Source organism: Oncorhynchus kisutch, unplaced genomic scaffold, assembly GCF_002021735.2.
Source record: "Oncorhynchus kisutch isolate 150728-3 unplaced genomic scaffold, Okis_V2 Okis06b-Okis10b_hom, whole genome shotgun sequence".
Taxonomy (NCBI): Eukaryota; Metazoa; Chordata; class Actinopteri; order Salmoniformes; family Salmonidae; genus Oncorhynchus; species Oncorhynchus kisutch.
Window position 1 is genome coordinate 15,689,153 of NW_022261983.1, and position 13,523 is coordinate 15,702,675.

The window sequence follows — 13,523 nt, forward strand, 5'->3', positions numbered from 1 at the left end:
TTTACTGCATTGTTGCTAGCCTAAAGCGTTTTACTGCATTGTTGCTAGCCTGAAGCGTTGTACTGCATTGTAGCTAGCCTAAAGCATTGTACTCCATTGTAGCTAGCCTAAAGCATTGTACTCCATTGTAGCTAGCCTAAAGCATTGTACTCCATTGTAGCTAGCCTAAAGCATTGTACTCCATTGTAGCTAGCCTAAAGCATTGTACTCCATTGTAGCTAGCCTAAAGCATTGTACTCCATTGTAGCTAGCCTAAAGCGTTGTACTGCATTGTTGCTAGCCTAAAGCGTTGTACTGCATTGTTGCTAGCCTAAAGCGTTTTACTGCATTGTTGCTAGCCTAAAGCGTTGTACTGCATTGTTGCTAGCCTAAAGCGTTGTACTGCATTGTTGCTAGCCTAAAGCGTTTTACTGCATTGTTGCTAGCCTAAAGCGTTTTACTGCATTGTTGCTAGCCTGAAGCGTGGATTTATGCATAATTTTAGATCTGTATAAACAAATCACAAACTGTAAAAAGAAAATAGTAATAATTACCCCTCAAATAAACGGAAAGTCCCGCGCCCCCCCACCAAACATTGACGACCCATATGGAGGGCACACCCCCTAGGTTGAGAACCCCTGGTGTAGTGTGTAGGTGGGTAGTTGTGTAGTGTGTATTAGAATTAGAAGACAATCACCGCAGACATTTAATGAACGTCATCTTACCCCGACTTTCCTCAGCAGTTCTCCTACGATGTTGAGAGCTGAGATACGTGTCGACGTGGTGAGAGAAGCACCTGATAGGCCATCGCCTGAACACACAATAATAACAGAGTTTTACATCTCCTGGTGTGATCCGGGAATTTAATGAGTACACACATTTTACACCTGAACACACACACAGGGGCACTCACCTCTGCTGTAAGAGGGTGGGGGGGTGGTGAAGGGGCTTGCTGAGGGGTGGGGGGGTCTGGAGGGCGTGGAGAGGAGGGATGGAGGGAGAGCAGGAAGAGGGGCGGTATGGAGGGATGAGGGCGGTCGTGTGGATGAATGGGAGGTATGGAGGGATGTTTTGTCCTCAGTCTTGTCTGAGGAAGAGTCTTTGGTGACAGCGAAGGACGGTCGTCTTTCCTGCTTCTGTTGGACAGCCAACTCCTGTCTTAGATCTAAGACACACACAGAGAGACAGTAAGAAAGCATGTCCCTTTAAGAGTGACTGATGATGTCATAGCTAGCACAGCTCTGTGGGATCATTCCATCCCTGGTTCAGCCCCCTGCGCCTGTGGAGTTAACCAGGCCAACAGTTAACCAGACCAACAGTTAGCCTGGTTAACGGGACCGCCAGTTAACCAGGACAGGACCATTAATTCATAACACAGAGACACATGAACACTGTCCCAGCCTGATGTCCCAGCCTGATGTCCCAGCCTGCAGCACAAGACCCACACCGCCTTAAATCCTCTAACACCTACAGTTTTATATAGAGCCATAGCTGAATGGAACTCTTTACCAATCCATATATCTCACGAAAAAAGTAAAGACCATGTGACCCGACAGGAAATAGTAAAGACCATGTGACCCGACAGGAAATAGAAAGTATCAACTGCATGTTAAATGGGTTTCCTGTCAGGTATTTTAATTGTCTGTATTGTCTACTTGTTAAATGTTTGTAATGTCTTATTAATTGGCGTTGGACCCCAGGAAGATTAGCTAACATGACGGCGTCGGCTCATGGGGATCCTGATTCTAGACACACCTCTGGCTTCATCCTTCAGTCTCTGAACAGACTCCAGTAGGTTCTCCTTCTCATCCAGCTCGCTCTCCAGGAAGGCATTCCTCTCTATCACGTGGTTCATCCTCTGTTCAAAGTCCTCCAGAGACATGATGGTCGCCCTGATGGAGGGGTGACAGAGAGGAGGAAAAGGTTTAGGTGGAGTTAGTGTACATCATTAAGAACCATTCTCTATGTAAGAATCCTGCCAGTGAGATGGTGCAGGGAGCACAGAGAGAAAAAGAGAGGTGCTTATGATATAGGGGGCCTCTCCAGGTCATCATTAGCCTGCTCCAGTTACACACCCCCACCCTCCTCCTCCTCCTCCTCCTCTTACCTCTTGGGTCTCTCCAGGTCATCGTTAGCCTGCTCCAGTTACACCCCTCCTCCTCTTACCTCTTGGATCTCTCCAGGTCATCGTTAGCCTGCTCCAGTTACACCCCTCCTCCTCTTACCTCTTGGATCTCTCCAGGTCATCGTTAGCCTGCTCCAGTTACACCCCTCCTCCTCTTACCTCTTGGATCTCTCCAGGTCATCGTTAGCCTGCTCCAGTTACACCCCCTCCCTCCTCCTCTTACCTCTTGGATCTCTCCAGGTCATCGTTAGCCTGCTCCAGCTCTCTGATGTATTTATGGAGCTGGTCTCTGATGGCCGTGGTCTCAGCCAGGTCTTCTTCCAGAGTAGAGATCTGACGGTACGTCTCCGAGTGCTGGCTTTCATACTTCTCCTGGAGGGGGGAGGGGAGTGGTCAACAGTAGTACACTGTTGTGTTTCTCAACTCCTCCAGTACCCCCAACCCTGGTCCCCCAGTACCCCCAACCCTGGTCCCCACTACCCCCAACCCTGGTCCCCCAGTACCCCCAACCCTGGTCCCCCAGTACCCCCAACCCTGGTCCCCCACTACCCCCCAACCCTGGTCCCCCACTACCCCCCAACCCTGGTCCCCAACCCTGGTCCCCCACTACCCCCCAACCCTGGTCCCCCACTACCCCCCAACCCTGGTCCCCCAGTACCCCCAACCCTGGTCCCCCACTACCCCCCCAACCCTGGTCCCCCACTACCCCCCAACCCTGGTCCCCCACTACCCCCCAACCCTGGTCCCCAACCATGGTCCCCCACTACCCCCCAACCCTGGTCCCCACTACCCCCCAACCCTGGTCCCCAACCCTGGTCCCCCACTACCCCCCAACCCTGGTCCCCCACTACCCCCCAACCCTGGTCCCCCACTACCCCCCCAACCCTGGTCCCCAACCCTGGTCCCCCACTACCCCCCAACCCTGGTCCCCCACTACCCCCAACCCTGGTCCCCAACCCTGGTCCACTACCCCCCAACCCTGGTCCCCCACTACCCCCCAACCCTGGTCCCCCACTACCCCCCAACCCTGGTCCCCAACCCTGGTCCCCCACTACCCCCCAACCCTGGTCCCCAACCCTGGTCCCCCACTACCCCCCAACCCTGGTCCCCCACTACCCCCCAACCCTGGTCCCCCACTACCCCCAACCCTGGTCCCCCAGTACCCCCAACCCTGGTCCTCCAGTACCCCCAACCCTGGTCCTCCAGTACCCCCAACCCTGGTCCTCCAGTACCCCCAACCCTGGTCCTCCAGTACCCCCAACCCTGGTCCTCCAGTACCCCCAACCCTGGTCCTCCAGTACCTTGTCAACTAATCATCAAGCCCTCAATGAGTTAAATCAGGTGAGTTTGTCTGAGGCCAATCTATGTGTTCCAAATGTGGAACCAAGGAGTATGGGCCCTGTTCCATAGCAGTACACTATATGGGGAAAAGGGGACGCATATACAATATCTTTATAAGACTTAAATCGATTCGTGGTGTAGAACAACAACAACAGAGGGATGGTGGTGTAGAACAACAACAACAGAGGGATGGTGGTGTAGAACAACAACAACAGAGGGATGGTGGTGTAGAAAAACAACAACAGAGGGATGGTGGTGTAGAACAACAACAGAGGGATGGTGGTGTAGAACAACAACAGAGGGATGGTAGTGTAGAACAACAACAGAGGGATGGTAGTGTAGAACATCAACAGAGGGATGGTAGTGTAGAACATCAACAGAGGGATGGTAGTGTAGAACAACAACAGAGGGATGGTAGTGTAGAACAACAACAGAGGGATGGTGGTGTAGAACAACAACAGAGGGATGGTGGTGTAGAACAACAGAGGGATGGTGGTGTAGAACAACAGAGGGATGGTGGTGTAGAACAACAGAGGGATGGTGGTGTAGAACAACAGAGGGATGGTGGTGTAGAACAGCAGAGGGATGGTGGTGTAGAACAGCAGAGGGATGGTGGTGTAGAACAGCAGAGGGATGGTGGTGTAGAACAACAGAGGGATGGTGGTGTAGAACAACAACAACAGAGGGATGGTGGTGTAGAACAACAACAACAGAGGGATGGTGGTGTAGAACAACAGAGGGATGGTAGTGTAGAACAGCAGAGGGATGGTAGTGTAGAACAACAACAGAGGGATGGTGGTGTAGAACAACAACAGAGGGATGGTGGTGTAGAACAACAGAGGGATGGTGGTGTAGAACAACAACAGAGGGATGGTGGTGTAGAACAACAGAGGGATGGTGGTGTAGAACAACAACAACAGAGGGATGGTGGTGTAGAACAACAACAACAGAGGGATGGTAGTGTAGAACAACAACAGAGAGATGGTAGTGTAGAACAACAACAGAGAGATGGTAGTGTAGAACAACAGAGGGATGGTAGTGTAGAACAACAGAGGGATGGTAGTGTAGAACAACAGAGGGATGGTAGTGTAGAACAACAGAGGGATGGTAGTGTAGAACAACAGAGGGATGGTAGTGTAGAACAACAACAACAGAGGGATGGTGGTGTAGAACAACAACAACAGAGGGATGGTGGTGTAGAACAACAGAGGGATGGTGGTGTAGAACAACAGAGGGATGGTAGTGTAGAACAACAACAGAGGGACGGTGGTGTAGAACAACAGAGGGATGGTAGTGTAGAACAACAACAGAGGGATGGTGGTGTAGAACAACAGAGGGATGGTGGTGTAGAACAACAGAGGGATGGTGGTGTAGAACAACAACAACAGAGGGATGGTGGTGTAGAACAACAGAGGGATGGTAGTGTAGAACAACAACAGAGGGACGGTGGTGTAGAACAACAGAGGGATGGTAGTGTAGAACAACACAGAGGGATGGTGGTGTAGAACAACAGAGGGATGGTGGTGTAGAACAACAGAGGGATGGTGGTGTAGAACAACAACAGAGGGATGGTGGTGTAGAACAACAACAGAGGGATGGTGGTGTAGAACAACAACAGAGGGATGGTGGTGTAGAACAACAGAGGGATGGTGGTGTAGAACAACAGAGGGATGGTGGTGTAGAACAACAACAGAGGGATGGTGGTGTAGAACAGAGGGACGGTGGTGTAGAACAACAGAGGGATGGTAGTGTAGAACAACAACAACAGAGGGATGGTGGTGTAGAACAACAGAGGGATGGTGGTGTAGAACAACAACAACAGAGGGATGGTGGTGTAGAACAACAACAACAGAGGGATGGTAGTGTAGAACAACAACAACAGAGGGATGGTAGTGTAGAACAACAACAGAGAGATGGTAGTGTAGAACAACAACAGAGAGATGGTAGTGTAGAACAACAACAGAGAGATGGTAGTGTAGAACAACAGAGGGATGGTAGTGTAGAACAACAGAGGGATGGTAGTGTAGAACAACAGAGGGATGGTAGTGTAGAACAACAGAGGGATGGTAGTGTAGAACAACAACAACAGAGGGATGGTGGTGTAGAACAACAACAACAGAGGGATGGTGGTGTAGAACAACAGAGGGATGGTAGTGTAGAACAACAACAGAGGGACGGTGGTGTAGAACAACAGAGGGATGGTAGTGTAGAACAACAACAGAGGGACGGTGGTGTAGAACAACAGAGGGACGGTAGTGTAGAACAACAACAGAGGGATGGTGGTGTAGAACAACAGAGGGATGGTGGTGTAGAACAACAGAGGGATGGTGGTGTAGAACAACAGAGGGATGGTGGTGTAGAACAACAGAGGGATGGTGGTGTAGAACAACAGAGGGATGGTGGTGTAGAACAACAGAGGGATGGTGGTTGTAGAACAGAGGGACGGTGGTGTAGAACAGAGGGATGGTAGTGTAGAACAACAACAACAGAGGGATGGTGGTGTAGAACAACAGAGGGATGGTAGTGTAGAACAACAACAACAGAGGGATGGTGGTTGTAGAACAACAACAACAGATGGATGGTGGTGTAGAACAACAACAGAGGGATGGTGGTGTAGAACAACAACAGAGGGATGGTGGTGTAGAACAGAGGGACGGTGGTGTAGAACAACAACAGAGGGATGGTGGTGTAGAACAACAGAGGGATGGTAGTGTAGAACAACAAACAGAGGGATGGTGGTGTAGAACAACAGAGGGATGGTGGTGTAGAACAACAACAGAGGGATGGTGGTGTAGAACAACAGAGGGATGGTGGTGTAGAACAACAACAGAGGGATGGTGGTGTAGAACAACAGAGGGATGGTGGTGTAGAACAACAGAGGGATGGTGGTGTAGAACAACAACAACAGAGGGATGGTGGTGTAGAACAACAACAGAGGGATGGTGGTGTAGAACAACAGAGGGATGGTGGTGTAGAACAACAGAGGGATGGTGGTGTAGAACAACAACAACAGAGGGATGGTAGTGTAGAACAACAGAGAGATGGTAGTGTAGAACAACAGAGAGATGGTAGTGTAGAACAACAACAGAGAGATGGTAGTGTAGAACAACAGAGGGATGGTAGTGTAGAACAACAGAGGGATGGTAGTGTAGAAACAACAGAGGGATGGTAGTGTAGAACAACAGAGGGATGGTAGTGTAGAACAACAGAGGGATGGTAGTGTAGAACAACAACAACAGAGGGATGGTGGTGTAGAACAACAGAGGGATGGTGGTGTAGAACAACAACAACAGAGGGATGGTGGTGTAGAACAACAGAGGGATGGTAGTGTAGAACAACAAACAGAGGGACGGTGGTGTAGAACAACAGAGGGATGGTAGTGTAGAACAACAACAGAGGGACGGTGGTGTAGAACAACAGAGGGATGGTAGTGTAGAACAACAACAGAGGGATGGTGGTGTAGAACAACAGAGGGATGGTGGTGTAGAACAGAGGGACGGTGGTGTAGAACAGAGGGATGGTAGTGTAGAACAACAACAACAGAGGGATGGTGGTGTAGAACAACAGAGGGATGGTAGTGTAGAACAACAACAACAGAGGGATGGTGGTGTAGAACAACAACAACAGATGGATGGTGGTGTAGAACAACAACAGAGGGATGGTGGTGTAGAACAGAGGGACGGTGGTGTAGAACAACAACAGAGGGATGGTGGTTGTAGAACAACAGAGGGATGGTAGTGTAGAACAACAACAACAGAGGGATGGTGGTGTAGAACAACAGAGGGATGGTAGTGTAGAACAACAACAACAGAGGGATGGTAGTGTAGAACAACAACAGAGGGATGGTGGTGTAGAACAACAGAGGGATGGTAGTGTAGAACAACAGAGGGATGGTAGTGTAGAACAACAACAACAGAGGGATGGTGGTGTAGAACAACAGAGGGACGGTGGTGTAGAACAACAGAGGGATGGTAGTGTAGAACAACAGAGGGATGGTAGTGTAGAACAACAGAGGGATGGTAGTGTAGAACAACAACAACAGAGGGATGGTGGTGTTAGAACAACAGAGGGATGGTAGTGTAGAACAACAACAACAGAGGGATGGTGGTGTAGAACAACAGAGGGATGGTAGTGTAGAACAACAACAACAGAGGGATGGTGGTGTAGAACAACAACAGAGGGATGGTGGTGTAGAACAACAACAGAGGGATGGTGGTGTAGAACAACAACAGAGGGATGGTAGTGTAGAACAACAACAGAGGGATGGTAGTGTAGAACAACAACAGAGGGATGGTGGTGTAGAACAACAACAGAGGGATGGTGGTGTAGAACAACAACAGAGGGATGGTGGTGTAGAACAGAGGGACGGTGGTGTAGAACAACAGAGGGATGGTAGTGTAGAACAACAGAGGGATGGTAGTGTAGAACAACAACAACAGAGGGATGGTGGTGTAGAACAGAGGGACGGTGGTGTAGAACAACAGAGGGATGGTAGTGTAGAACAACAACAACAGAGGGATGGTGGTGTAGAACAACAACAACAGAGGGATGGTGGTGTAGAACAACAGAGGGATGGTGGTGTAGAACAACAGAGGGATGGTGGTGTAGAACAACAGAGGGATGGTGGTGTAGAACAACAACAGAGGGATGGTGGTGTAGAACAACAACAGAGGGATGGTGGTGTAGAACAGCAGAGGGATGGTAGTGTAGAACAACAACAGAGGGATGGTGGTGTAGAACAACAACAGAGGGATGGTGGTGTAGAACAACAGAGGGATGGTAGTGTAGAACAACAAACAACAGAGGGATGGTGGTGTAGAACAACAACAGAGGGATGGTGGTGTAGAACAACAACAGAGGGATGGTGGTGTAGAACAGAGGGACGGTGGTGTAGAACAACAACAGAGGGATGGTGGTGTAGAACAACAACAACAGAGGGATGGTGGTGTAGAACAACAACAGAGGGATGGTGGTGTAGAACAGAGGGACGGTGGTGTAGAACAACAGAGGGATGGTAGTGTAGAACAACAGAGGGATGGTAGTGTAGAACAACAACAACAGAGGGATGGTGGTGTAGAACAGAGGGACGGTGGTGTAGAACAACAGAGGGATGGTAGTGTAGAACAACAACAACAGAGGGATGGTGGTGTAGAACAACAACAACAGAGGGATGGTGGTGTAGAACAACAACAACAGAGGGATGGTGGTGTAGAAAAACAACAGAGGGATGGTGGTGTAGAACAGAGGGACGGTGGTGTAGAACAACAGAGGGATGGTAGTGTAGAACAACAGAGGGATGGTAGTGTAGAACAACAACAACAGAGGGATGGTGGTGTAGAACAGAGGGACGGTGGTGTAGAACAACAGAGGGATGGTAGTGTAGAACAACAACAACAGAGGGATGGTGGTGTAGAACAACAACAGAGGGATGGTGGTGTAGAACAGAGGGACGGTGGTGTAGAACAACAACAACAGAGGGATGGTGGTGTAGAACAACAGAGGGATGGTAGTGTAGAACAACAACAACAGAGGGATGGTGGTGTAGAACAACAACAACAGAGGGATGGTAGTGTAGAACAACAACAGAGGGATGGTGGTGTAGAACAACAGAGGGATGGTAGTGTAGAACAACAGAGGGATGGTAGTGTAGAACAACAACAACAGAGGGATGGTGGTGTAGAACAACAGAGGGACGGTGGTGTAGAACAACAGAGGGATGGTAGTGTAGAACAACAGAGGGATGGTAGTGTAGAACAACAGAGGGATGGTAGTGTAGAACAACAACAACAGAGGGATGGTGGTGTAGAACAACAGAGGGATGGTGGTGTAGAACAGAGGGACGGTGGTGTAGAACAACAGAGGGATGGTAGTGTAGAACAACAACAACAGAGGGATGGTGGTGTAGAACAACAGAGGGATGGTGGTGTAGAACAACAGAGGGATGGTAGTGTAGAACAACAACAACAGAGGGATGGTGGTGTAGAACAGAGGGACGGTGGTGTAGAACAACAGAGGGATGGTAGTGTAGAACAACAACAACAGAGGGATGGTGGTGTAGAACAACAGAGGGGTGGTGGTGTAGAACAGAGGGACGGTGGTGTAGAACAGAGGGACGGTGGTGTAGAACAACAGAGGGATGGTAGTGTAGAACAACAACAACAGAGGGATGGTGGTGTAGAACAACAGAGGGATGGTAGTGTAGAACAACAGAGGGATGGTAGTGTAGAACAACAACAACAGAGGGATGGTGGTGTAGAACAACAACAGAGGGATGGTGGTGTAGAACAACAGAGGGATGGTAGTGTAGAACAACAACAACAGAGGGATGGTAGTGTAGAACAACAACAACAGAGGGATGGTGGTGTAGAACAACAACAACAGATGGATGGTGGTGGTGTAGAACAACAGAGGGATGGTGGTGTAGAACAACAGAGGGATGGTGGTGTAGAACAACAGAGGGATGGTGGTGTAGAACAACAGAGGGATGGTAGTGTAGAACAACAACAACAGAGGGATGGTGGTGTAGAACAACAGAGGGACGGTGGTGTAGAACAACAGAGGGACGGTGGTGTAGAACAACAGAGGGATGGTAGTGTAGAACAACAACAACAGAGGGATGGTGGTGTAGAACAACAGAGGGATGGTGGTGTAGAACAGAGGGACGGTGGTGTAGAACAACAACAACAGAGGGATGGTGGTGTAGAACAGAGGGATGGTAGTGTAGAACAACAACAACAGAGGGATGGTGGTGTAGAACAACAGAGGGATGGTAGTGTAGAACAACAACAGAGGGATGGTGGTGTAGAACAACAACAGAGGGATGGTAGTGTAGAACAACAACAACAGAGGGATGGTGGTGTAGAACAACAACAACAGAGGGATGGTAGTGTAGAACAACAACAACAGAGGGATGGTAGTGTAGAACAACAACAACAGAGGGACGGTGGTGTAGAACAACAGAGGGATGGTAGTGTAGAACAACAGAGGGATGGTAGTGTAGAACAACAGAGGGATGGTAGTGTAGAACAACAACAACAGAGGGATGGTGGTGTAGAACAACAGAGGGACGGTGGTGTAGAACAGAGGGACGGTGGTGTAGAACAACAGAGGGATGGTGGTGTAGAACAGAGGGACGGTGGTGTAGAACAGAGGGACGGTGGTGTAGAACAGAGGGACGGTGGTGTAGAACAACAGAGGGATGGTAGTGTAGAACAACAACAACAGAGGGATGGTGGTGTAGAACAACAGAGGGATGGTAGTGTAGAACAACAGAGGGATGGTGGTGTAGAACAACAACAGAGGGATGGTGGTGTAGAACAACAGAGGGATGGTGGTGTAGAACAACAACAACAGAGGGATGGTGGTGTAGAACAACAACAACAGAGGGATGGTGGTGTAGAACAACAACAACAGATGGATGGTGGTGGTGTAGAACAACAGAGGGATGGTGGTGTAGAACAACAGGGGGATGGTGGTGTAGAACAACAACAGAGGGATGGTGGTGTAGAACAACAGAGGGATGGTGGTGTAGAACAACAACAGAGGGATGGTAGTGTAGAACAGAGGGATGGTAGTGTAGAACAACAACAACAGAGGGATGGTGGTGTAGAACAACAACAACAGATGGATGGTGGTGTAGAACAACAGAGGGATGGTGGTGTAGAACAGAGGGACGGTGGTGTAGAACAGAGGGACGGTGGTGTAGAACAACAGAGGGACGGTAGTGTAGAACAACAGAGGGACGGTAGTGTAGAACAACAACAACAACAGAGGGATGGTGGTGTAGAACAACAGAGGGATGGTGGTGTAGAACAACAGAGGGATGGTAGTGTAGAACAACAGAGGGATGGTAGTGTAGAACAACAACAACAGAGGGATGGTGGTGTAGAACAACAGAGGGATGGTGGTGTAGAACAGAGGGACGGTGGTGTAGAACAACAGAGGGATGGTAGTGTAGAACAACAACAACAACAGAGGGATGGTGGTGTAGAACAACAGAGGGATGGTAGTGTAGAACAACAACAACAGAGGGATGGTGGTGTAGAACAGAGGGACGGTGGTGTAGAACAACAGAGGGATGGTAGTGTAGAACAACAACAACAGAGGGATGGTGGTGTAGAACAACAACAACAGAGGGATGGTGGTGTAGAACAACAACAGATGGATGGTGGTGGTGTAGAACAACAGAGGGATGGTGGTGTAGAACAACAGAGGGATGGTGGTGTAGAACAACAGAGGGATGGTGGTGTAGAACAACAGAGGGATTGTAGTGTAGAACAACAACAGAGGGATGGTGGTGTAGAACAACAGAGGGACGGTGGTGTAGAACAACAGAGGGATGGTAGTGTAGAACAACAACAACAGAGGGATGGTGGTGTAGAACAACAGAGGGATGGTGGTGTAGAACAGAGGGACGGTGGTGTAGAACAACAACAACAGAGGGATGGTGGTGTAGAACAACAGAGGGATGGTAGTGTAGAACAACAGAGGGATGGTAGTGTAGAACAACAGAGGGATGGTAGTGTAGAACAACAGAGGGATGGTAGTGTAGAACAACAACAACAGAGGGATGGTGGTGTAGAACAACAGAGGGATGGTAGTGTAGAACAACAGAGGGATGGTAGTGTAGAACAACAACAACAGAGGGATGGTGGTGTAGAACAACAGAGGGATGGTGGTGTAGAACAGAGGGACGGTGGTGTAGAACAGAGGGACGGTGGTGTAGAACAGAGGGACGGTGGTGTAGAACAGAGGGACGGTGGTGTAGAACAACAGAGGGATGGTGGTGTAGAACAACAACAACAGAGGGATGGTGGTGTAGAACAACAACAGAGGGATGGTGGTGTAGAACAACAACAGAGGGATGGTAGTGTAGAACAGAGGGATGGTAGTGTAGAACAACAACAACAGAGGGATGGTGGTGTAGAACAACAACAACAGATGGATGGTGGTGTAGAACAACAACAGAGGGATGGTGGTGTAGAACAGAGGGACGGTGGTGTAGAACAGAGGGACGGTGGTGTAGAACAGAGGGATGGTAGTGTAGAACAACAGAGGGATGGTGGTGTAGAACAACAACAACAGAGGGATGGTGGTGTAGAACAACAGAGGGATGGTAGTGTAGAACAACAGAGGGATGGTGGTGTAGAACAACAGAGGGATGGTGGTGTAGAACAACAGAGGGACGGTGGTGTAGAACAACAGAGGGATGGTAGTGTAGAACAACAACAACAGAGGGACGGTGGTGTAGAACAACAGAGGGATGGTAGTGTAGAACAACAGAGGGATGGTAGTGTAGAACAACAGAGGGATGGTAGTGTAGAACAACAACAACAGAGGGATGGTGGTGTAGAACAACAGAGGGATGGTGGTGTAGAACAACAGAGGGATGGTAGTGTAGAACAACAGAGGGATGGTAGTGTAGAACAGAGGGGACGGTGGTGTAGAACAACAGAGGGATGGTAGTGTAGAACAACAACAACAGAGGGATGGTGGTGTAGAACAACAGAGGGATGGTAGTGTTAGAACAGAGGGATGGTAGTGTAGAACAACAGAGGGATGGTGGTGTAGAACAACAGAGGGATGGTGGTGTAGAACAACAGAGGGATGGGTGTGTAGAACAACAGAGGGACGGTGGTGTAGAACAACAGAGGGATGGTAGTGTAGAACAACAACAACAGAGGGACGGTGGTGTAGAACAACAGAGGGATGGTAGTGTAGAACAACAGAGGGATGGTAGTGTAGAACAACAGAGGGATGGTAGTGTAGAACAACAACAACAGAGGGATGGTGGTGTAGAACAACAGAGGGATGGTGGTGTAGAACAACAGAGGGATGGTGGTGTAGACAACAGAGGGATGGTAGTGTAGAACAACAACAACAGAGGGACGGTGGTGTAGAACAACAGAGGGATGGTAGTGTAGAACAACAGAGGGACGGTGGTGTAGAACAACAGAGGGATGGTAGTGTAGAACAACAGAGGGATGGTAGTGTAGAACAACAGAGGGATGGTAGTGTAGAACAACAGAGGGATGGTAGTGTAGAACAACAACAACAGAGGATGGTGGTGTAGAACAAC

The 13,523-nt window shown here is 49.3% G+C and overlaps 1 protein-coding gene across 2 annotated transcripts in view; it reads right to left on the minus strand.

Annotated features, from left to right (window-relative positions):
• LOC109885223 (nuclear distribution protein nudE homolog 1-like) overlaps positions 1-13,523 on the minus strand; it is a 43,464-nt gene that overhangs the window by 8,526 nt on the left and 21,415 nt on the right. For both annotated transcript variants that reach the window (XM_031813921.1, XM_031813922.1), the window contains exons 4-7: positions 2,328-2,476; positions 1,735-1,871; positions 893-1,144; positions 705-790 (exon numbers count right to left, since the gene is read on the minus strand). In XM_031813921.1, the coding sequence (XP_031669781.1) occupies positions 705-790; positions 893-1,144; positions 1,735-1,871; positions 2,328-2,476 (624 nt within the window). The remainder of the gene's footprint in view (positions 1-704; positions 791-892; positions 1,145-1,734; positions 1,872-2,327; positions 2,477-13,523) is intronic.